Source organism: Camponotus floridanus, unplaced genomic scaffold, assembly GCF_003227725.1.
Source record: "Camponotus floridanus strain SB8 unplaced genomic scaffold, Cflo_v7.5 scaffold47, whole genome shotgun sequence".
Classification (NCBI taxonomy): Eukaryota; Metazoa; Arthropoda; class Insecta; order Hymenoptera; family Formicidae; genus Camponotus; species Camponotus floridanus.
This window is the reverse complement of record NW_020229625.1, coordinates 576,144-600,141: the sequence shown is the minus strand read 5'-3', so window position 1 is coordinate 600,141 and position 23,998 is coordinate 576,144. Positions and strand designations below refer to the sequence as shown.

Below are 23,998 nucleotides of genomic sequence, written 5' to 3'. Positions count from 1 at the left end.
GATTTAGCTCACGCTAATTACAGAGATTCGCGAAAAAAAATGACATCGTCAATAATATGTTTTCGTTATTTTTATTCGGTGTTTCGCATCCAGTGTGGGTAACTTTCGCGCGTATTTATTTTCGAGATAATGGAAGAATATAAACGTCAAATTATCACGTGTACATGAGCATCAGCATGCATTTCTGTCGGATTATTTTTATAATTCCATTCGATACACGTGTATTATATAAAAAACAATTGAATCGCCGGCAATCAAATGTATCGCTGTAAGTGTGAATTTTCATTATTTTTATCAAGTTAAACAACAAACTCAACAATATAATGACTATATCGATATGGTACTATTGAAATAACGTGCAAACAAATGAATTGATATTTTATTTTCCTATCGATATATACAACATGAGATCAATTAAGCTAATTATGTCTCGTTAAACGAAAAAACATTGTAAGAATATGTATATATATATTGCAATTTAAATCTGTATTTCTATCACGACATAATATTTTATAAGTATATAAACATTTACTAACAAAAAATTATATATTATGTATAAATTTTATAATCATAACCACACATTATTAATATGATAAAATAATTATTATAATAGTTATAATACATAGATATATATAATTTCATACAATCATTTTATTTAATATTATTATTAAAATTGTTTACCGATATGTCTGCGAAATTTTACATTTATTTATTTTTATTTATTTATACATTTATTTATTTTAATTCTCTATTTAATCTTGACAATTACGCATATACACGTCTAAATTTGAACAGCAAGCTTTAATATTTACCCAAAGCCAAATGAATGAAGACGAATATCTGTATTGATTCATTCATGCGAGAGCACTGTCACGTATCGGACATGTATGCATCATAAAAAAGATGATAGATTGAGAGTAATGTTTTCATCGACCTACTTTTCATTCGTAAGTTTATATCGAAATAAAAGTGTTGCACATCCGATCTGTCTGAATTTATGTATCTTGCGAGAAATTAATTAGACTAGAAAAGCATCGCTTTTAAAATAGCGATATTTTTGCGTGTCAGAGCATCTGTTGAGAAGATTAAAGCTCGAACTTTTTTATGCTTTATAAGAAAAAAATATAACAGACGATTAAAAACGGATCTAGCAATCCCTCGCGGTAAAATATATGATTGTACTCCACGTACTGACCTTATCATTTATCAGAACCGATGAATTACGTGTGGTATGTTAGACAGAGATTCGTGATGAACGAAAAAATGAACCCAAAAGAGCAGAGTAACAAGTATCTCTCTCCGTTTCTGATCGTAATAAAGTTGGACACGCGAATCGACCAAGAAGAATCAATATTTCACATTACGCGCACACGCCACTCGAATACACACACACGCACACACGTGTACACACACACACACACACACACACACACACACACACACACACACACACACACACACACGTGTCTTCCAGCGAGTGGTTAAATTAGTGGCGCTCGTTCATTATACGTGATGAATACTTTAACAGACTCGTTTCTTTAACGTAATTTTCCGAGATGTCAGTATACAGGGTGTCCCATTTTAATGTCCCACCCCAAATAACTTTCTTATTTTTAATTTTAGAAAAAGATGTTTCAAACAAAAGTTGTATGGTTTCTAGGGGGACGTAAGATGGTGCCATTAGTTTGACCTTGAAGAGTCATCTGAAGGTTATGTGAAGGTCATTTTGAATTTCTTAAATGAAACACCCTATATATTTTTGCATATTCTTGTAGCTTATTTCGAGAGCTTTCCAAAACACTATAAATAAACATTTTTTCATCAAGTACTTTTTGAGTTATGAGGCTTGAAATCATTTCTTAATTTTATATAAACCATAAAATATCTTGTAAAATATTTCTTTTTCGATTATCTTACCTTAATACTTTTATGTATAAAATAATGAAAGAAATCAATTGGTGTAAAGAAAACACATAGTTGTTTTTAAAAAAAAATATCTAATTTGCAATTAACAATTACATATTTTTTCTTAAAAATAACTATGTTTTTCCTTTACATCAATTGATTCCTCTTATTATTTTGTACATGAAAGTATTAAGGTAAGATAATCGAAAAATATTTTACAAGATATTTTATGATTTATGTAAAATTAAGAAATGATTTCTTTGAAGCCTCATAATTCGAAAAGTACTTCATAAAAAAATGTTTATTTATAGTGTTTTGAAAAGCTCTCGAGAGCTACAAGAATATGCAAAAATATATAAGGTGTTCCATTTAAGAAATTCAAAATGACCTCCACGTAACTTTCAGGTGACTCTTGAAGATCAAATTAATGGCACCATCTTATGTCCCCCTAGAAACCATACAACTTTTGTCTGAAACATCTTTTTCTAAAATTAAAAATAAGAAAGTTATTTGGGGTGGTACATTAAAATGGGACACCCTGTATATATATATATGCATGTATGTATGGATGTACGTCGTGGTCGAAGTTCGCTTCCAAGATTCCGATAACAGGCTGGCGCGACCGAGTGTTCCACACATAAACTTACTTGGTCCTCGATCCTGATGCGACGACGGTAAGTAACCACCTCGAGTAAGCTCGTCCAATTTTAAGAGGGCCATGAAAATGGGTTCGCGGGTTTAACCGAACGGATGCCTTCTCTGCACTTTCGCCGGGATCGCACGATACGGACGCTGTCCTCCAAGGGATTACGAGACGGATACGAATGTAATCCAAAAGCAAGTGGCCACGTGGGATCGCACACGGACGCATTCGATCAAATGGAAAATGTTTCCTTTTCACGGTTGTCCGAAATACTTTCCGAAACACGAAGTTAAGTCGTTTCGTTTATTTGGCGATCTTACGAGTTTCGCTCCTGTTTTTCAACAAGTGCCGGGAAGAAGCGTGATTTCTCTAACGAGGTTGTAAAGATTGCATTATCACCTGAAGTAAATCGTTTCAACGAAAAAAAGTTATCGATCCTTTGACGGAAGCCATTAACGATATTTATAGGAGGATTCGAGAGAGTCTATATTTATTGACGAGAGATGCAATAGAAATGTCATGAGCTGTATCATGCAATATATACTGCAGATGTCAGAAGCAGCACTTTAAAGTCTCCCTTCAGGCTGTAAAGGGTTGAGCTGCGTCGTAGTGATTGTGAGAAAACGAGCGTGTGCTCGAGAGGTACGCAAGCTTTAGGCGAGTGAGACTGGAAGCGTGACAATATGCAGACAATGGTAATAATATTGGGCAGCCGTGACTATTGTACCTCAGTCCCTGAAATTCTCCTTCGAAATTCTCGACGAGTGCACATGGCTTTTCGAGCGATTACGGTGATCCCCGATAAATGACAGGCGATGAGATGGAAAAATTTTTCTCCGTTAATTAGAAATTAGCTGGAAATTGGAGCTCGCGTATCCAGTGTTGGATAATATCTAGATACATGTATCTAGATACATTTTGTGTATCTTCCCTGTATCTGAGATATATTCAAATTTAAGTATCTGCATCTGTATCTAGATATAAAACTATTTTTAGATACATTTTCATGTATTTTTGTCTGTATAATGGAAATAAGTATGTTCTTTTTTATCTGCCTATAATTTTTACTGTCGTTGATGGCGCCACAAAAAAATTAATATAAATATAAATTAATATAAATTTATATAAATTTATATAAATTTATATAAATTAAATATAAATTAATATAAATTAATATAAATTTGCGTCAATTCTTTAAATTTTTAAAAGATCAAGATCACATAGAAACAACAACGGATAGTGCTATCAGTATGGAGGTGCTTTCTTACTCTATCCGATAAACAAAAAGATATTATATCAATAACACGTTTTCCTAATGTAAAACACTTGTTTTTAAAGTTTAATACAATTATACCATCATCAGCATCAGTTGAGCGATTATTTAGTACTGGTGGTCAAATTTTAATACCGCTGCGAAATAGAAGTGACGATATTTTTGAAGCATTTTTGATGTGTAAGACTAATACTAATAAATAAAGCAAAAATGTCCGTTGTTTCTATGTGATCTTGATTCTTGATCTTTTAAAGCAATAAAGCAGAAATGTAATGCAAAGAAATGTAAATTCTTTTTACATTGTTTCATCTGTATCCGTAATAATTTACACTTAAATTCTTTACTATCTCTTTGTCTTGTTTTCAAGTTTGTGTTTAGAATTTTAAATAGAAGGGAAATTACACATTTGATAAAAACCAAAAATACCTCGCTATCGACTACGACATTAATTCAAATAATTTGCTCGAGTCATTCTCACTGCGGCTTGTATAAAAAAAATCATAGAAATGTAAACAAAATATAAAATTAAAAAAATAAAAGATATATTGAGTAGTTTTTTGTGCATATTACGATAAAATATTATTTATAAGTATCTTATTTGTATCTGAGATACTTTTAAAGTATCTGAGTATCTGTATCTATATACATTTTAATTTGAGTATCTATATCTATATCTAGATACATTTTTTTACATGTATCTGTATCTGTATTGAGATACATTTTTAATGTATCTTACCCATCACTGCGCGTATCTTTGTGAGAAAATTACGTATAAAGCTTGATCAATGTCGCGACGAGCATCAGCGATGCAATATTGTACAGATGATATGCAAGTAGACAATAGAACCTGATAGCTAAGACAAATGATATCGGACGACATGGGTAAAGTCCTTACTTCGTAGAGATCGCACATTACTTAAACATTATCTTGGCCAATATAATCGCGCGTTTTTTCTCTTTCGCGCACACATCTTGCTTCTCATATCGTTCTAGGGAAATTAGTCGTGGCCGCGATAATACAGCAAGAGCGGCGAATAATAGTCGGCAAGTATCGATCCCGTGCAAAATGTGATTAACCGCTTGATGGCTACCATTATGGGTCTTCGAATTTGCATGAAACTCCAATCAATAATTCAGAAGTTCGATTAAAACGTAATCAGAAGACAATTTTTCATCAGAATGACATCGCGTTTTCGTCGTTTTCGCGCAAAATACCGCTTATATAACACGCGTATAAGGTAATAATGATCGTAACAAGCGTTTTACGTGATCGGCGCGATTGCACAATTATATCTGTCGTCGCGCAAAACGCCGTCGAAACACAGCTTTCGTTAATTCCCCGTCCCTTGCTCGCAGTCGGACGCAAAATGACGATGGATACATCCTACGAGCAGTAATACGAGGGCCAACATTGTCGAATCCTCATTGTTAGCACGACGGAGTGTAAATGCGGCAATAATCCTGAGGTGATATATAATTATGTCTTACGTGGCACGTTATTACAGATAGGCTGTAGGGTGTGACTCTTGTGGCCCGCACACACCGTATGTCTCCCTCCTGCCTCCCAAACCTCCTCCCCCCCCCCCTTGTGCCATTCTCTCTGGAGGCCGTTATCTTCTCCTCCCGGTGCATCTGCCCTGACTACCAGGTAATACGAGCCTCATATGTAAATCCCATTCTGATTAACATTCACGTGTACCAACACGCAGAGGACCCTACATCACACAGGGTCGACCTACCTCACCTCCTCCTACTGCTCGCCACTTACTCATAACTGCCTCCGCGATGCGAACAAGCCTCTCGCGCAAGCATAAGCGAACTTGTTTGTGGCGAAATTTAGCCGGCCAGCGTAATACGTGACGCAAAATTATATTAGGGCGTTATATTAAAGTGATGTGACGTCGTCTTTACATATTGCAATATATTTTTCTTACGGCGCTGTTGTTAAGGATGTATCGGACGGACCGTCTGTCTCAAAAGTTAATCCAAAGTATCAAAAGATTAAAGTTGGACAGAATACGAATTCTAATTGAGCGAAAATTGTTTAAAAATCACGAAATCGATATTTTTTAGTAGCAAAAAGGTTATTTATTCATATTTTTTTCAGCCTCCCGTATTGTTATAAGGGGATGAAATTAGCAACCCCTATTCAATTTTTTATTGGAACTTTTTAACGTTTATATGAAAAACCTCCCTTAATTTTCGACAAGAATCATCTCCTAAAATTTTTCGCACTTATTAAGAAACACCCTGTAGAATCGAACAATATATATAATTTTTGACACTTTCTTTATATTTTCATTTATACATATATTAAACTATTTTTTGTGTAAATTTAGAAATCGCAGCTCAATTCGCATCACAAGTTATTCCATGACTACCGGTCATGACTGCTTCGTATTTTCACATTTTTTCTCTATCCCGAATATGTGTATTTTGTCTATAAACAAGTGTCGGGAGCAGCGAGTCCGACAGATGGTCGTCTCAGTCTTTTAGTCTATCAATTGTCATTGTGACTGACGCGTCTCTCTCGAAAATAAAAGTAATCGATCTTCCATTCTTCGTCGACTCGATATGCATTTGGGAGATGATTTTCTAACATATTTCGTAATTCGTCAAAACTGAGTACCGAACGGATGACAAAGTCAAACGAGATTCAATTTATCACAATCTAATTATTATCAATATTAGTGAGCATTTTCATCTAATTATTTCAATGTTAGAAAGCATTCTATAATTATTTCAATATTAGAGAGTATTCTATAATTAGCATTGGACGGACTGTCTGTCTCAAAAGTTAATCCAAAATATCAAAAAATTAAAGTTAGGCAGAATACGAATTCTAATAGATCGAAAATTTTTTAAAAATCACGAAATCATATTTCAAAGTATTCTTTAATATAAATAAATCTTAATTTCCTAGAAAATGTTGCCACGTTTTATCATTAATATTGCGTCAAACCGATAATCACAGTTATTTTTTAATAATAATTTCAAAACGACAAGTAAATCGTTTGAAAACTTTGTGGGAACATTTTTACATGTATGAAGAATATAATATTACAAAATGAAATTTTCATCATTGTTTTTTTATAGTTTGTGAATAATTTATTACCTGTCTCTTGAACGTTTACATAAGATCCTATGTTAAAATCGCAAAATTCAAAAATTAATAACTTTTAAAGGAGCAAGTAAAAAAATTTGAAATAATTCATGACGATTTAGAATGTTATTAAGAATGTTAAATTAAAAATTCACGGCGATCTCATTGATTGTAATATATCTCCAATACATCCTTAATAAACAGATGCTAGTTCCTTTGACAATAACATATTGCATACTAACTGTCGCGAGATTTGCATATCAACATAATTCGGCGAAGACATGATTATAATTAGAATTTTGTCAATTTTATTTCTCGTTTACAACACTGAGGTAATTTTTCTTTCATTCGTTATTATTCCCAGATTCCGATTTATTTTGCTTCAATGCAAGCTTGTTCTATCAGAACTGAGATAACGAGTTCATGTGTTTCTTTTATTTTAAATTTAAAAAAGAGAGTGATTTCGCTTAATGAAAAATATCATGCACATTTTTTCAAATAAATTTTACCTTTATCAGATAAGATACGCCTCTCATTTTATCTCGAAAGAGAATGCTGGCCGATCTTATGGTGATAGAGAAACGCGCGTTCGCAAGTAAACTTTCGCCGCTTAGTGTCATTTAAGACGCCGCAAATCTTCACCGGGTACTACCCATTTAAGACTCCGCTCTGTTGTCGAATTATAGTTCGTGAATGGAGTTACTCTATAGGTAAGTTTAAGGCAGATTCGCGAGAATTTGATGGTTAAACGCATCTTGAAATGCGGCGAATCTACGCGTGAATGTTTTAATCATCCTTAATATGTTTAACAATCATTAGTTCGCCTTCAAATTTCCGATTGAAAAGAAAACGAATTAAAAAGGATTTAGTATATTTTTATGTGCATAAACGTTTTTTAAAGGGATCCCTCAATCTATCTATTTTATCGACAAAACACTGTAATTTTTAAACATGCGCCATTTTTTATTGTATACATAGAATTAAAAATTCTTTTCTATGGTTGAAGTATAGATGCAAACGGACACAGGGAAGCCGATTATACAGGATGTATCTTCCCAAAAATTTCCCACTGAGCAAATAGCGTTATTCCTGATTAATAAAGCGAGTCGGAAAATCCTGAACCATTTCCATAATGCTTAATAAAGCAGTTTTTTTCCATAATGCTTAATAAAGCAGTAATTAATGAGTAAAGTCGCGCCAATAAAAAGACAAACTTCCTCGTTATCAACATATGAAGATTTGAGTAAGCAAAAGAATAAACTGTTTTATGTTACTTTTTAAACAATTCATCTTTTCAGAAATCTTTTTAATACTTAAATCTGATTAATTATTTAATCTTGGAAAAAAATGATTCAGGACTTTTGTGAAAAATGAGGTTGGTGGTCGAATTAATAAATAGCATATGCTCAAAAATTTCGGTCCGTATGTACCTGAAATGTTGGTAAAGTAAAGTAGAAAGAGCAGTGCATCTTCTTTATAAATAACGTGATAGAGAAAAATACGGGATGAGGATTACATGAGGGCTGTAATCGTGTAATAGTTCGCCGTTCAATAAGGGATCTCCTTAAAAGCAATCGAAAAAGATGACACTGATAAATGAAGTTAGAAATAAAGCGTCATATACGGGTGTTCATTTTAAAACTTTCCAGCCATTTATTTCATGATTGACTATTTTTTGTGAAAAAAGCTAAAGAAATGTCAATTTTGTTTTCGAGGACATTTAAGTACATTACATTTTCCACTGATGTTTCATAAACAATGGAAGTTGTATCTTTGTATGTAAAACTTTTTTGACATCTAAAACTTTCAAGTACGATTTCTCAAAAAGTATTCACTTAAAAAAAGTTTCACAGAGAATCAAAAGACATTTAAAATTAAAATATAGTACTTGACTCCTATTATCATTTCAGATTTTTGAAGAGATAACTATCCCCATGAAAGGAATAAAGAAATTTCATTGCATTTGAAGTCCTCCTAGAAAATAAAATTGACATCTTTTGACATTTTTCGCAAAAAATAGTCAATCATGAAATAAACGGTGAAAAGTTTTAAAATGAACACTCTGTAAATTACACATAATTTATTTATCGTATAATTTTGCATATTATATAATATATATTTATATTTTTATGAAATGATGGAATAAATAAAATATAATTACGCTTCCGTTAATTGCGAAATAAACACGTATAATTACAGCGGATTTCCTTCCAACGATCTTCAAGCTCTCTTAGCGTCTCGCCTGGACGGACCCCTTTAATTTTCGAATAATATATTTTGAGATTAAAACGCTATTCCGGGCATTATAGTGTTAGATAAGCTACGAAGGAAGCGTGGGAGCGCGATATGAACGCTTTTCGTCCTTTGCAGGCCGTAATTGCATAATATCCTTGGCTTAACCTGACGTACTTAAGCTAAGCCTCTGTTCTAAGTCTGTCAAACAAATCGTTATTTAAATATTTTCACCCTATACATAATTATTCACATAAACACTACTTATTAAATTTTCTTATTAAGTTTTTTTTTTTCTTTTTTTTATCTTGTACAAAGAATATCTCGTAGAATCGGTATCCGACTTGTATTAAAATGCATCAAAAAATAGCATCAAATTTTATGTGAATTATGAATGGATGACGCGTTGCGTTGATTAAATCATTTATATCTTTCTAAAATATACACATGTATAACACGTAGCATTTTACTAGCGTTTAATATCGTGCCCGTATCACCTTGTAGAACGCAATACTCTCGCCACACTGGCTGCAGAGGTTTTCCAAAACTGCGCCGCTGGATCGCGAAATATGTGATCCACCGTTGAGAATTCGTAGCGTCTTGAGAATGTGAACATCGCAGGAATTCAGCGAATGTTTTTCACGTAATGGTGAAACTCGCATTATTTGACGTTCCCGAAAAAATTCTAAGTAAGAATGGAATTCTGGCAATATATTTTCCAGAAAGACAAAACTAACGAAAAAGTAACAAGCGGAGAATGTATAAGATACAACGAAATATCTCGAAATGCAGCAAGTGCATCAGAACTGAAAATGTATCCACACCTCTCTCGCTTGAGGATTCCTTGGCCAATTATTTATACCAGGGACATTACGTACACAATTTGCGCGTAGAAGTATTTCCGAGACATTCGTAGAATAAAATCGAATAACATGGAGAAGTAATATCTTCTCTCTAAAGGTGAATCGGTGAAAATATCATTAATTTAAACAGTAAGCTAAGATTTCACTGAGAATCAGTGAGTATTTTCAGTGGAAACGCTTATTTTTTTGTTATTTTATCTTATATCTCACTGATTATGGTCAGTTAAAATAAAATTCACTGTAGAATCAATAAATTTTACTGTAAAACCAGTAATCGCTAGTTCGTTTATTTATCGTTATAATCGCTATCTCTTTCGTATTTAATTTTAGTTATAAGAATTATCTAAAGTTTGCAAAGAGCGACATTTAAAATTAGAAGTATTACTTCGATTTAATTTCTGATACAATCTCAATAGAGAGGCTTCAGATATTAAATTGATATTTATAAGTCGGACAAATAAATGTCTGGCGACTTAATGAAAATTATTTATTCGTTATTTATTTAAAATAACAAGTTCAATATGCATGTAATATAAATAAAATAAAATTTTTAATATAATAAATATTTAGTAAATATAAATAAAATTTTTAATTTTATATGAAATAGATAGAGGGATGAATTATAATTTAATATTACTGACAATAACGAAAGGAATTACTGATATTGAGAAATATTACTGATTGAAACAGTCAAAATTATTAACTGATTCTTTCAATAAAATATCACTGATTTACAGTGCTGTACTTATAACTGCTGTAATCAGTGACTATTTACTGTTTTTCAGTGATAATACACTGATTCGCTTTTAGAGAGTCGAATATAATAAAAACGTTTGAGAATTTCTTTTGAAAAGTTCCTCCACCTCAATTTGCATTGCAATCTTTTTCTATTTCGAGCGTACGATATAATCGCGTATGTCAGATGATATATAACTTCACGTATCGCGACGAGGATAAATTTTTATCGCATGATGAATGAACTTAAATTCATCAGACTTTGCGGACTCACGGTGAACGATGTTTGCCACATCATGAAATCCATTCGTGCAGATTCACGTTTCTGCAGCGTGCTGAGGAATACATTCACAGCAATGAAGTCCACGGATGCCCGTTGTAACTGGCAGTTAAATTAAACTTTGTTTATCAGCGCATATAACGATTTTCCATTTTTTTTGTCTCGGCGAACTTTGCACTGGATTTTACACCGCGATAGTTGCAAACTGTCCGTTTTCACTTCGTCCTATTCAACTTTTTTTTTTTTTTTTTTTTGACGGGGCGCTATTGATTTTTTATCGAGGCCTTTTTCTTTTAATTGGATATGCAAATTACTCGTGAGACGTGTGAGAATCGTCTTTGAATTCGTACATAAATATTTCGCATTGATATCGTTCGCACATTTTTACGGGAGGAATATTCCCGACATCATTTGCACTCCTCCTTGTAAGCAAAGCGTAGCGGAATCGGCACGATGCAAGATTAAAGATGTCGTGCGCTTGGCAGCTTACCTTGTACGTAGAAAGGTTCGCCACGACGCAGGAGAGGATAGCTTCTCTTCCCACTGGGATCGTCACGTTTGTTATTGGCGCGCTGAAGCTCGGTCCCTCTGAAACAGGACGACATTAAATGCTAAGTGACCCATTTAACAACATTTCGTTATATCAACCGACTACGGTTCAACGCTATTAAATTGCATGTGTAAGGATGACGCAAGATTATCGTAATCAGTAATATTAAATTTGCTGTGACTACCCGCGATATCAAAGAACATAATAAATTTTCTACAATTAAAGTTAAATTAACACTTTATTAAATTAGTTCTCGAATGAAATAGAACATCCTCGCTTCTGCCACGGCAAAAACGTGACGTTGGATTCGGTAAAAAAGATTAGTAACGTTAAATTTGCCGCTCGGTGACGCGACCAGCGCGATATCAAAAAACGTAATAAATTTCGTATGTAATTAAGAATGTATTGGAGATATATTACAATCAATGAGATCGCTGTAAATTTTTAATTTAACATTCTTAATAACATTCTAAATCTCTCTCTCTCGTCATGAATTATTTCAAATTTTTTTATCTGCTCCTTTAAAAGTTATTAATTTTTGAATTTTGCGATTTTAAAATAATAGATATAATGACAATTAGAAGGCTAGTGTATTGCAATGCAATAATAATCAAATTAACATTAAAGGGCCGACAATACGAAATTAATAAGTTAGAAATAAAAATAAATAAAACAATTAATTATAAGTTCCTTTAATTAAAAGATTACAAACGTTTCGACTTAACTCAGTCTTCTTCAGTATGATATTTAAACAAAAAACAATATATTAAGTTGGTCCGTAATTGGTCGCAATTATAAACTAGTCAAAATGTGAAACAATCATCAGAGCGTAGATAAAGAATAAGAAGAAGCCCTCAAATACTTCTATGGGTCGCATTTATACGTTTCGACAATAGGAAACGGAGTAACGCGGGGAGACAACTAACGTTCCATTCAAACAATCTTCTTCGTTGGGAAGCGAGAAATGTTGTTGATTTGAAATCGGTTATATCAAGTTGTGTCCGAGTCAATCCATCTCATACTGTTAATAGGAATAAATTAGATTAAAATAAATTTTCTTTATCTAATTTATTCCTATTAATAGTATGAGATGGATTGACTCGGACACAACTTGACATAACCGATTTCAAATCAACAACTTCTCGCTTCTCAACGAAGAAGATTGTTTGAATGGGACGTTAGTTGTCTCTCTGCGCTACTCCGTTTCCTATCGTCGAAACGTATAAATGCGATCCGTAGAAGTATTTGAGAGCTTCTTATTATTCTTTATCTACGCTTTGATGATTGTTTCACATTTTGACTAGTTTATAATTGTATTTTGCGACCAATTACGGACCAATTTAATATATTGTTTTTTGTTTAAATATCATACTGAAGAAGACTAAGTTAAGTCGAAACGTTTGTGATCTTTTAATTAAATGTACTTATAATTAATTGTTTTATTTATTTTTATTTCTAACTTATTAATTTGCTCGTATTGTCGGCCCTTTAATGTTAATTTCATTATTATTGCATTGCGATTTTAACATAGGATCTTATGTAAACGTTCAAAAGACAGGTAATAAATTATTCACAAACTAAAAAAACAATGATAAAAATTTCATTTTGTAATATTATATCCTTCATACATGTAAAAATGTTCCCACAAACGGGAACGTTTCAAACGTTTTATTCGCTCGTTTTGAAATTATTATTAAAAAATAACTGTGATTATCGGTTTGACACAATATTGATGATAAAACATGGCAACATTTTCTTGGAAATTAAGACCTATTTATATTAAAGAATATTTTGAAGTATGATTTCGTGATTTTTAAAAAATTTTCGATCAATTAGAATTCGTATTCTGCCCAACTTTAATTTTTTGATACTTTAATTTTGAATTAACTTTTGAGACAGACGGTCTGTCCGATACAATCTTAATTAGAATTCTGGTAGAGTCAATCAGTATGTCTGTTGGAAAATGGACGAACCAGAATTCTTGTAGGAATTACCAGATGAATCCGATTAATTTTTTTCTGTTAAATTTACCAAATTTTCTGATTAATAATACTAAACTCACCAGCACCAAGTCGTCTAAAATTTTTTCCTATCTAATCTCAAAAGTCTGCTCGTAAGAGAAAAAAATATACTTTGAATTTAATGTTAATACTAGTTATTTATATACATTTCATGGCAAATATTGAATACGAGTTAAGTTAAGAGTGGCCTAGTGGCAAGCAAAGAAATTAATGTAACAAGAAAATTTATAGATCCAACCAAAAGATACTAACCAAATCCTTATAGTAAAATCTATTAAGGATGTATTGGAGATATATTACAATCAATCAAGATCGCCGTGAATTTTTAATTTAACATTCTTAATAACATTCTAAATCGTCATGAATTATTTCAAATTTTTTTACCTGCTCCTTTAAAAGTTATTAATTTTTGAATTTTGCGATTTTAACATAGGATCTTATGTAGACGTTCAAGAGACAGGTAATAAATTATTCACAAACTATAAAAAAACAATGATAAAAATTTCATTTTGTAATATTATATCCTTCACATTTAAAAATGTTCCCACAAAGTTTTCAAACGATTTAGTTGCTCGTTTTGAAATTATTATTAAAAAATAACTGTGATTATCGGTTTGATGCAATATTGATAATAAAACGTGGCAACATTTTCTTGGAAATTAAGACTTATTTATATTAAGGAATACTTTGAAGTATGATTTCGTGATTTTTAAAAAATTTTCGATCAATTAGAATTCGTATTCTGCCCAACTTTAATTTTTTGATACTTTGGATTAACTTTTGAGACAGACGGTCCGTCCGATACATCCTTAAATCTAAATTCACACTTTATCAAATTGTTAAATGAGATAGAATACGCATGCGTGTCTGACATGACGTGAAATATGACAAAACTCGAAACACGGCAAAAGAACAAACAGACGAAGATCGAAACGGAACGACTCGAAAAATCTCAATACAGTGGATGACGTGAGATGCCGTACGTATCCTAAGTGAGTCATTCCCGACATTTTGCTGTATCGGCATGTTGCCGAGAATTTACTGACGTGAAACAGTCTCGTTTTGCGCGACACACCATACGCGGCAGACTGCAATGCCGGCACGTGTGCGCCGAAATATGTCTCTGTATCCATTCCGAGATGTTCATGTTGCCTGACAGCGCGCCACTTCTCGCGGGGAAGTTCTGAATATCATTACGCTCTGGCGTTTTCGTTGCCGGGAACATACTCGTCCTGTGACGCGTCGCATCTCTCCGTTGCATCTCTCCGTAATGATCTCTCCTTTTCACAGGGAGACAGGGATTATTTAAACAAAGCTATTTACACGACGCATCGCGTGTAATAAGACAAGCCTCCTGTATGTGCGCAATCCATTAAAAATGGTTGTCATTTTCAACGAGAAGATTATCTGATAAAAATAACTCTCGGTTATCTTTGAATACATATTAAGGAATTAGTTAGCAGACTAAAAAAAGTATGATGTTTGGGAATTTTTTTTGAAAAGTGTAATATTTTTTTTACAAATTAACTTTTATTCAAAAGTACAAATATTAAGGATGTATTTTTTTTTAAATAAAATATTAAAAAATGTAAAAGTTATAACGGTTCTCCCGGATATTGTTTTTTTTAAAAACGCCGCGCGGTGAGCAGTGCTATTCGAAGCTGATTCGTCTGATATCAAAAATTCAATAAACTATAATTAATGTATGAAATTGTCTAGTAAATGAACGAAAGATTAATCGAAAAATTGTTTTGGGACAAAATGACAACCATTTGACACTAAGATATGCTTTTTCGATTTAAAAATTGCTCATTTTTTATTAAGTAAAAAAAGGTATTCATTAAAAAAACTCCTTCGTTCATCTACTAGGTTTTTATATGTAGAAGAAATCTGTAAAATTTCAAGCAAATCGGTGTAACAGTTTTCGAAATATCTTGCTTACCGACTTTGAAAAAATGATTTCGAGAAAAACGCGTTTAAGATTTGTGTCAAGTTTACGTTTAAATAAAATGCAGATTTTTTAATTTACACAGAATCATGTATTCCGGGCCCATATATTTTTGGTTTATTTAAATCTTCATATATTGGCTTGGTAACTCTCAAAAAATATCAAAGCTGAAACTTTATAATCATGTTTAAACAAAGTTATACATTCTGGCGCTTCATGAAACATACACTTGTATCTCCGTCAATTTGCATCCGATTAATTTGAAACTTTTAGAAAACATTTTCAATATGATATTTTTCAAGAAAATGTAAAAATAAAAATCGGTTTTTTTTTTACTTTTTCTAGACATAATCCTTTAAACGGTGAAAATCAATCAGAACGAATCATAATAAGCCGAATTAATCTGATGCTTTAAGCATCAGATACAAATATTGTCAATACAAATATTGTCACTATGCATAGCGTGAAGCTGTCGCGGAAGAAGATTGGAGGTTTGCAAGGAGAACGAGCACGAGGAACACGGTATGCGCCAATAGATAAGCACCGATCCAAATTACACGTCGGAATAGAGCTGTTCCCAAGCTGAGCGGATCATGGATTATTGACTTCATCGCGATTACCTCGCGGTCGTTGCCACAATCGGTAGATCGATACACTTTCGACCTTCTATGTTTGGCATGGAGCCGTGAAACCGAACAATTTAAGCCTATCTTAACGGCTCGCAAACTATTCTGCAACGTGGGAGAGAGAGAGAAAACTCTCCAACTATTTTTCAACATCGAGGACATTGTTAATAATAATGTAAAGTATTTATAGAAAGAAAATTTGACGAAACAATTTATTCGAGGATTTTGCAAATATGTGACAATTCATCCACTTTTTAATACTTCCCGATTTAGCATATAAACGAACACAAAAAATGTCTATATTAAAAATAAAAGAGCACAAAATGATAAAATAAGTCAAAACTTGCGATAATGTATTGATTAAAGAAAACAGCAATTTTATGACAACTTTCTTTCGTTCACTGCAATCTCTGTCGATCGAAGCAACCCAATGCACCTGCGATTCGTCCTTGTGGACTCAGGGAAATTGAATTCAGCAAGGAAAGCTAACCCGAGTCAGTGGAGCGTTCGTAGACACATGTACCATCAAGAGCAGACAGTGAGAATGAAATTGTCTGGTGGACCATATCGTCCCTCTTGAATCACTCGGAACGGTAATTACACATCGGTAAATATTCTGTTAATGGCAGCCAAGCGAGCGAGAACACGCTAACACGTTCCTGCCTTAGACTTTGCTCAACTCGTGTGTCTCAACCTACTCGTGTCAATCTCCGCAATGAGAAAAATCGTATGATTGCAAGGCCGAATTTAAGGGTGTGAAGCTTTAGATTTTAAGAGGTGGAGACCCCTAACCATTTTTAAACCAAAATCAAATAGAAATTTTTACGTTGTTTAAATAATTTATTATTGTAAAATAACAAGGTCAAGCAATATACATAGACCTTGTAAGTGTTGTATACCATTCAATAGGAAATTTTACCCAAAAATTTGTGTTGTGGAGGCCCCTGGGCTTTAGCCCCTGTTACTCCCCCCCCCCCAAATCTGGCCCTGGTCAAATATAAATCATTCGGGACTCTTTATCTATTTTTCGATTATTTAAATGTAATTTAGATTGAGATCGTGCAGTAAAACGATCGAATCGTAAATATAAATATATATTTAACATAATAAAAGTGATCCTTCAATAAATAAATAATCATATAATTAATTTATATCATTTAAAATCTAAATTTCTATACTTTAAAATATTTCGCGTATATATTCGTCAAAATACGTAAAATATTTCGAGCAGACAATAGTACACGCACCGGCAGGAATGGTGTCCCGGCATGCTTGTGACGCTCATTGACGTCACACTCACACAAGCGAAGCGCACATGTACGCGGGCCGAGCAGCGAGAGAGAGAGTGAGGGTAGAATAGTGGGGGGCATTCCGATGTTGCGTCCTTCGCGCACAAGAGCGAAAGACAAAGTACTTTAATATCGATATATTTTTCATTTCTTTCTTTAAGAAATGCGGCTTAATCGCGTGCACTAAAGGTTGGCATTCATTGTTAAATTAAATAATAATTAAATTATATATAAAAAGATAAAATTTAATAAAGAATAAATTCTTGGCTCACGTACACGCGCGCTTTGCGTGTGTGCGTATGACGTCGACCGTTCATATTCATACCGGAACACTATTCCTGCCGGTGCATGTACAATGTTTGGCCTTGAGGGCGTATACAATAGCGCGCTAATGTTTACATTCCGCGGTATCATTCGCACGATGACACTGAAGCAAGATAGCGGTGCGAAATGATACTCTTCGTATATTATCGAATTTATTATTAATTGAACGATTATCATGATTTTCAATTAGATTAATCTTTCGATTTTATAATTTCGCGTATATATTTGTCAAAGTACGTAAAATATTTCGGACAGACAATAACACAGTGTTTGGCCTTGAGGGCGTATCTTTCGATTTTATAAATCGTGTTAATATAATATTAATAAAACGGAGCATTTGTAATGAGTAATGTATGAATTTGAAACTTTATATAAACTTCATATCGAACGAAAAGTACTTCTCTTTCGTGTCTTCTGTTTCTTACGATATGTTAAAAAGTGCGTTTCTCATGTAATTATTCCGCGATCGGGAGTGTCGTGCAAAGTATCTCGCGATCATTCCATATATAATTAATTATTATTATTCGTATTTTCGGGAGTGAATGTGAGTGCTACGAACAAATAGCCAAAGGACGAAAAAGAGAGAAAAGGGAGAAAAGCATCGAACAACACATACGGAGCAACGAAATATAAGATGTAAGTCATTTATAAATTATTTATCATTCATGTTACTTTTAGACATATTGCCTGTTCCTTTTCCACCTTTTCGAATTTATTCTTAATTATCATCTAACATATAACGCATATATAAAACATATTTCAGTTTTTATTTTAAAATATTCCAAATAATATAATAAAATATTTTTCGTGTTAATTGATATTTCAAGATAGTTTAATATTTTAGAAAATATTTCACAATAATGTAATTATTATATACTTTATATATAAGAATTAGATATTTTTAGACTCGATCGATAGCCAATAATCATAGTTCCTCGATCCTTAAATCCAACTAGAAAACTCAGATTTTGTACTCACGAAGTATCTCGCGTCTTTTTCGCGTTTCTTCTCGCACTCTCGTTATAGCCTTTTCTCTAATTGCTTTTAAAGGACTCGATATGCAAATAAAAACTAAAGCAAAATAATACCGATTTTCATGTCCGTCTGTCATCACTTTCTTATCGCGTACAAAATTTATGTCTCAATTTAGTTGCTCACAAATTTATTTCATATATTTCATATATTTCAGTTACTTACACACTCGTTTGTAATGGTGTAGTTTTGAGCATTTTCTCTTTAAACTCGATTTATTAAAGGTGCACTTTATATATTATTCATATAGTACAATTAAAGCAATCAATGTCATCTGTATAAATGTTAGATATACATATATTCTTTTGTTTTTCAGCTATAAAATATTGTTGTAATGTTGTTATAATCCAGAAAATGCTCGATTAAAATAATCTAGTTATAGATCTAAATAATTAATATAATGGAAGGCTCCATAAAATATTATATATATATATTTTTTTTTTTTAATAAATAATTATTTAACTTATTATAAGAATTAATCTAGGCTTATACGAGCAATTTAAACAAATGGATGTTGAAATATAATTTTTATTAATTGAAATCACAGCGTAATAAATCTAAGATGGGAACGCATACAATCTAGAAATAAAAATATAACAAAACATAAGAAAATTATAAAAAAATGCATTGGGATGTTTCGACAATTATTTTTGTCTCTTCAGCCAATATTAATAAATTTTAAACTAAATTGGACGTTAAATCGGACTTGTAGTTATTTGACGTTACGCATTTTGTAAAGTGTATTGGAAAGTCGGATGGTGTCTTCGGTCGGTCTCCGAATGCAATGATTGTTGTAGAAATTGATGTTTGTCTATGTAAAAGATGTCGATTTTTGTCAGATTAATGTGGTTATTAAAGTCAAAATTAGGTAATAGTCATAATTTAAATAAATCTTTTACCAATTTCCGCATTTCTCATTGCAGAGACTTATGAATAATGACACGAGTTTCTGATTTTATTTTTAACGTTGATGTTATAAATGTGTTTCTCGCTTATGATGGATAGATATTCCAACACATTCTATTTATTAATTATTTAACTATTTTATATAATCTACAAAAAATACTTCTCTCTCTATATTCTAATATTCCGCGCATATATATGTTAAAGTATATAAAATATTTTGACAATGAATAAGACAATAACATGGTGGTCGACCTTGATGGCATATGACGGGTTGTTTATACACGTCATGATCTGGTGTTAGTCGTACAATGATACTAGAACAGAAAAGTAGTGGTGCGAAATGTTCTGTATTTCTTTCCTAAACGCGATCATGATAAATATCGAAAAGTTGTTTGTTATAATAACATAATTAACAATAAGTAATTAATCTTTACAACAATAATATGTAACTATATTTATAGTAAAGCGAAAGTTGTAATAATAGAAATTCAGAATAATAAATAATATATTATCGTTTCGAAATCGATCTATGATATAAACAGAAATTATTTAATAATGTTTTGTTAGAGTCAAATATAATTCGTCCGTGATGTTTATTATTCTATTTTTTTATTATTTAAATATAATTCGGATTTATAAAAGATTTAATCATATTGTTAGGACTTTTCAATAAAATAAGATATGCATAGATTCTTAAAAGCCGATTTATTAAGAACGGTTAACAGAACGTGGTGTAACTTATAGGCAAGCCTTTTTCGTGAGACTCATGCGAACACATTAACTCTAACGGAAATTAAATGATAGTAGCGCCACATCACAAAGCGTGGATTGCAAAACAATTCAAATTTAAAGATTAACACCAACACCTCCTCTCAATACGCGCTTTAACAAACATATAGACGTAAAGAAAATAGAAAAGGTTAGACATCAATGTTCTTTATACCTATAGTATCAATACAAGAATAATGTTTTGTTTTAACAAGAGGTTTAGTAAGTACATCAGCGGGCATTTGTGTGGAAGTCATGTAGTTTAAAACAAAGTTATATCGCTTTATAGCATCTCTAATAAAATGAAATCTTATATCAATATGTTTTGTTCTAGGATGTACTACATGATTCTTTGCTAGATGTTGAGCTCCTAGATTATCATTATAAATTGATAGCTTAGTAAACTTATCTAATCCTAATTCTTTAAGAAACTCACAAATGTATATCCCATCTTTGGTAGCCTCAGCAAGAGCCATATATTCGGCTTCGGTAGATGAAAGGGCAACCGTGCGCTGTTTTTGTGATTTCCAACTGATGGGGCCTCCGGATAAAGTTATTACATAGCCTGAATATGACCTTCTATCTATTTTACATTTTCCCCAGTCAGCGTCGACGTACAATTGAACAGGATCTCCAGATTTCTTAAAAATTATACCATAATTAACAGTTCCTTTTAAATATCTAAGAACTCTCTTAGCCGCTGCATAATGAATTGTCGTGTTACAGTCATTAAATTGAGAGAGAACGCTAACAGCATGGGCAATATCGGGTCTTGTTGCAACTGCAAGATACATTAATGCGCCAACTAACTCCCTGTAAGGCCTCCTCTCGTTCCTCTCATTAGTATTCGCTTTATTAAGGATAGTGTCTTTGTCCATAGGTGTAGCTACTGGATTACAATTTTCCATTCCATATCTTTTTAACAATTCCAAGATGTATCCTTTTTGAGATAGAGTAATTCTTCCTTGTTCTTGTTGTATCTCTATCCCTAAACAATAATTAGCCTTTCCTAAGTCCTTCATGTCAAATGTCTTAGATAATTCCACTTTGATGCTTTTAATCCAATTCGGATCGGTAGATGTAATTAACATATCATCCACATATATAATCATATATAAAATGTGGCTTCCCCTTCTGCCACGATACACACATGGATCAGAAATAGTAGGCTCGAGATTTAATTCCTTTAATTTCTTGCTTAGTCTCTCATGCCACTGTCTCCCAGCTTGTTTAAGTCCATAAATGGCCCTTTTTAAATAACATACAGCATCATTACTGTTATTCAAATTTTTAATTAACTCCTTGGCGATAGCTCGTATTTGTTTCTTTTCGTCTCGATCATTTATTAACTCTTTTAAACAATCTTCTAGTAGAGTAGGTTTCTCCATATATATCTCTTCCTGAAGATATCCATACAAATAGGCACCTGTTATATCTATTTGTTCAATTGACATATTTAACTCAACCGCTGTTGCCATTATCAAACGAATAGATTCTAATCGTGCCACCGGTGAAAAGGTATCTATAAAATCCACACCAGGCCGTTGAGCGAAACCCTTCGCTACCACTCGTGCTTTTCGCTTTTCAAGACTGCCATCAGAATGAAATTTGTTAGTTAAAACAACTCGGCAACCAATCACTTTTCCACCTGTGGGACGCTCAACAATTTCAAATGTGTTATTTTTTATTAAATTCTTTATCTCAGATCTAATTGCTTGTCTCCATTCCTTATGATCGTCTCCATTCATTGCCTCGTCTATGGATATCTCTGTCATATTTGCTGCTTGCATAACTAAATTTGCTTCATGATCCATGTTACCCTCGGATTCATCTTTATCATTATTATAAAAATTCAATTGTGTTTCTTCCGCATCCTCTTCTTCAATATCTTCTTCTTCAGCACCCTTTTCTGGATTACAATTGTCAGTAGAAGTTATTTGATGATGGAACAATTTTCTGGGGCGACCTCTTTTTCCAGTCCGTAATATCTTTGGTCTTCCTCTAGTTCGACATAGATCTTCACATACTTGTTCATTAATTTCTACCAATTCTTCTCTTTCATTATTAGAAGCATCTTGATGAACTTCATCCAATGATTTCGTATCCTCTTCGCTCGATATATAAATGGTTGATGTTTTATTAGGCGTTAATTCTTTATCAGCATCATCACATTGATGATCTTTATTGATATTTTTATAACAGAAATTTTCTAATACCTTAACATCTCGGGATACAACGACTCTTCTTTCACTTGGAATCCATACCCGATAGGCTTTGGACTTATCTGAATAGCCAATAAATATACCAGTTTTCGATCTTGAATCAAATTTCTTCTTACGTGGATCTTTGTTCAAAATATATGCTTTCATTCCAAAAATCCGCAAATGCTTCAAACTCGGTACTCTGTTCGTCCATATTTCAAATGGAGTTTTTCCATTTAAGCTCTTTGTCGGACATCTATTTCTCACATAATTAGCAGTTGACACCGCTTCTGCCCAGAATCCTGTAGACAATTTAGCTTGCAAAAGCATGCATCTGGCCATTTCTATAAGAGTACGGTTTTTTCGTTCAGCCATACCATTTTGTTCTGGTGTATGAGGTACGGTAAGACGTCTTTGAATTCCTTCATCCTTTAAAAATGTGTCAAATCTTTCATTACAATATTCGCGTCCGTTGTCAGTTTGCAAATATTTTATTTTTTGACATGTAACTCTTTCTACATAATTTTTGAAATCTTTGAATGCTTGGAAAACTTCATCCTTCCGTTTTAAAAAATAGATTTCAGTCCATCGCGAATAATCGTCAGTAAAAGATACCATATATTTGGATCCTCCAAACGATTCAATACTCATAGGACCACATACGTCCGAATGAATAATTTCTAACAGATTTGAACATCTCTGTCTGACATTTCTTTCAAAAGGCGTAGATGTCAATTTACCTTGAATACACGTTTCACATGTAGGCAATTTTAATTCTTCATTGATGAATATTCCAGTTGCTCTTTGATTCTTCACAAGATGCATTAAATCTCTTGCATTTAAATGGCCTAGTCTTTCATGCCATAATTTAAATTGATAATTGTCATTGTTATTATAACTAATATTTCTAGCAACGTTTCCCTTTTCTTGTATATAATAAAGATTACCAACACGTTGCGCTCTTAATTTAGCCTTTCCATTTTTTCCTATTATGACGGCTCCACGCTTTCCAAAGATTATTTTATTGCCTTTATCTGTAATTCTTGCAACAGATATTAAATTAGCTCTTAAATCCGGAACATATAGTACATCACTAAATTCAACTAGTTTAGCATTATTATTAAATGATGTAGTAATGCCAACATTACCGCTAGCTTTAACCATAGCAGAAGCATTTGTAGCTAAGCTCAATTTTTCGCAACTAACTGGATTTATCTGAATAAACTTCGATTTATCATTGCATAGATGTGTTGTACAACCGCTGTCTAAACACCAAGATCCTTGTCCTGAATCCTCCGC

The 23,998-nt window shown here is 32.7% G+C and overlaps 1 protein-coding gene across 1 annotated transcript in view; it reads right to left on the bottom strand.

The window, feature by feature from the left end:
* LOC112639109 (neurotrimin-like) overlaps positions 1-23,998 on the bottom strand; it is a 216,624-nt gene that overhangs the window by 62,867 nt on the left and 129,759 nt on the right. The window contains exon 2 of the mRNA XM_025412044.1: positions 11,525-11,622. Coding sequence (XP_025267829.1) covers positions 11,525-11,622 — 98 coding nt within the window. The remainder of the gene's footprint in view (positions 1-11,524; positions 11,623-23,998) is intronic.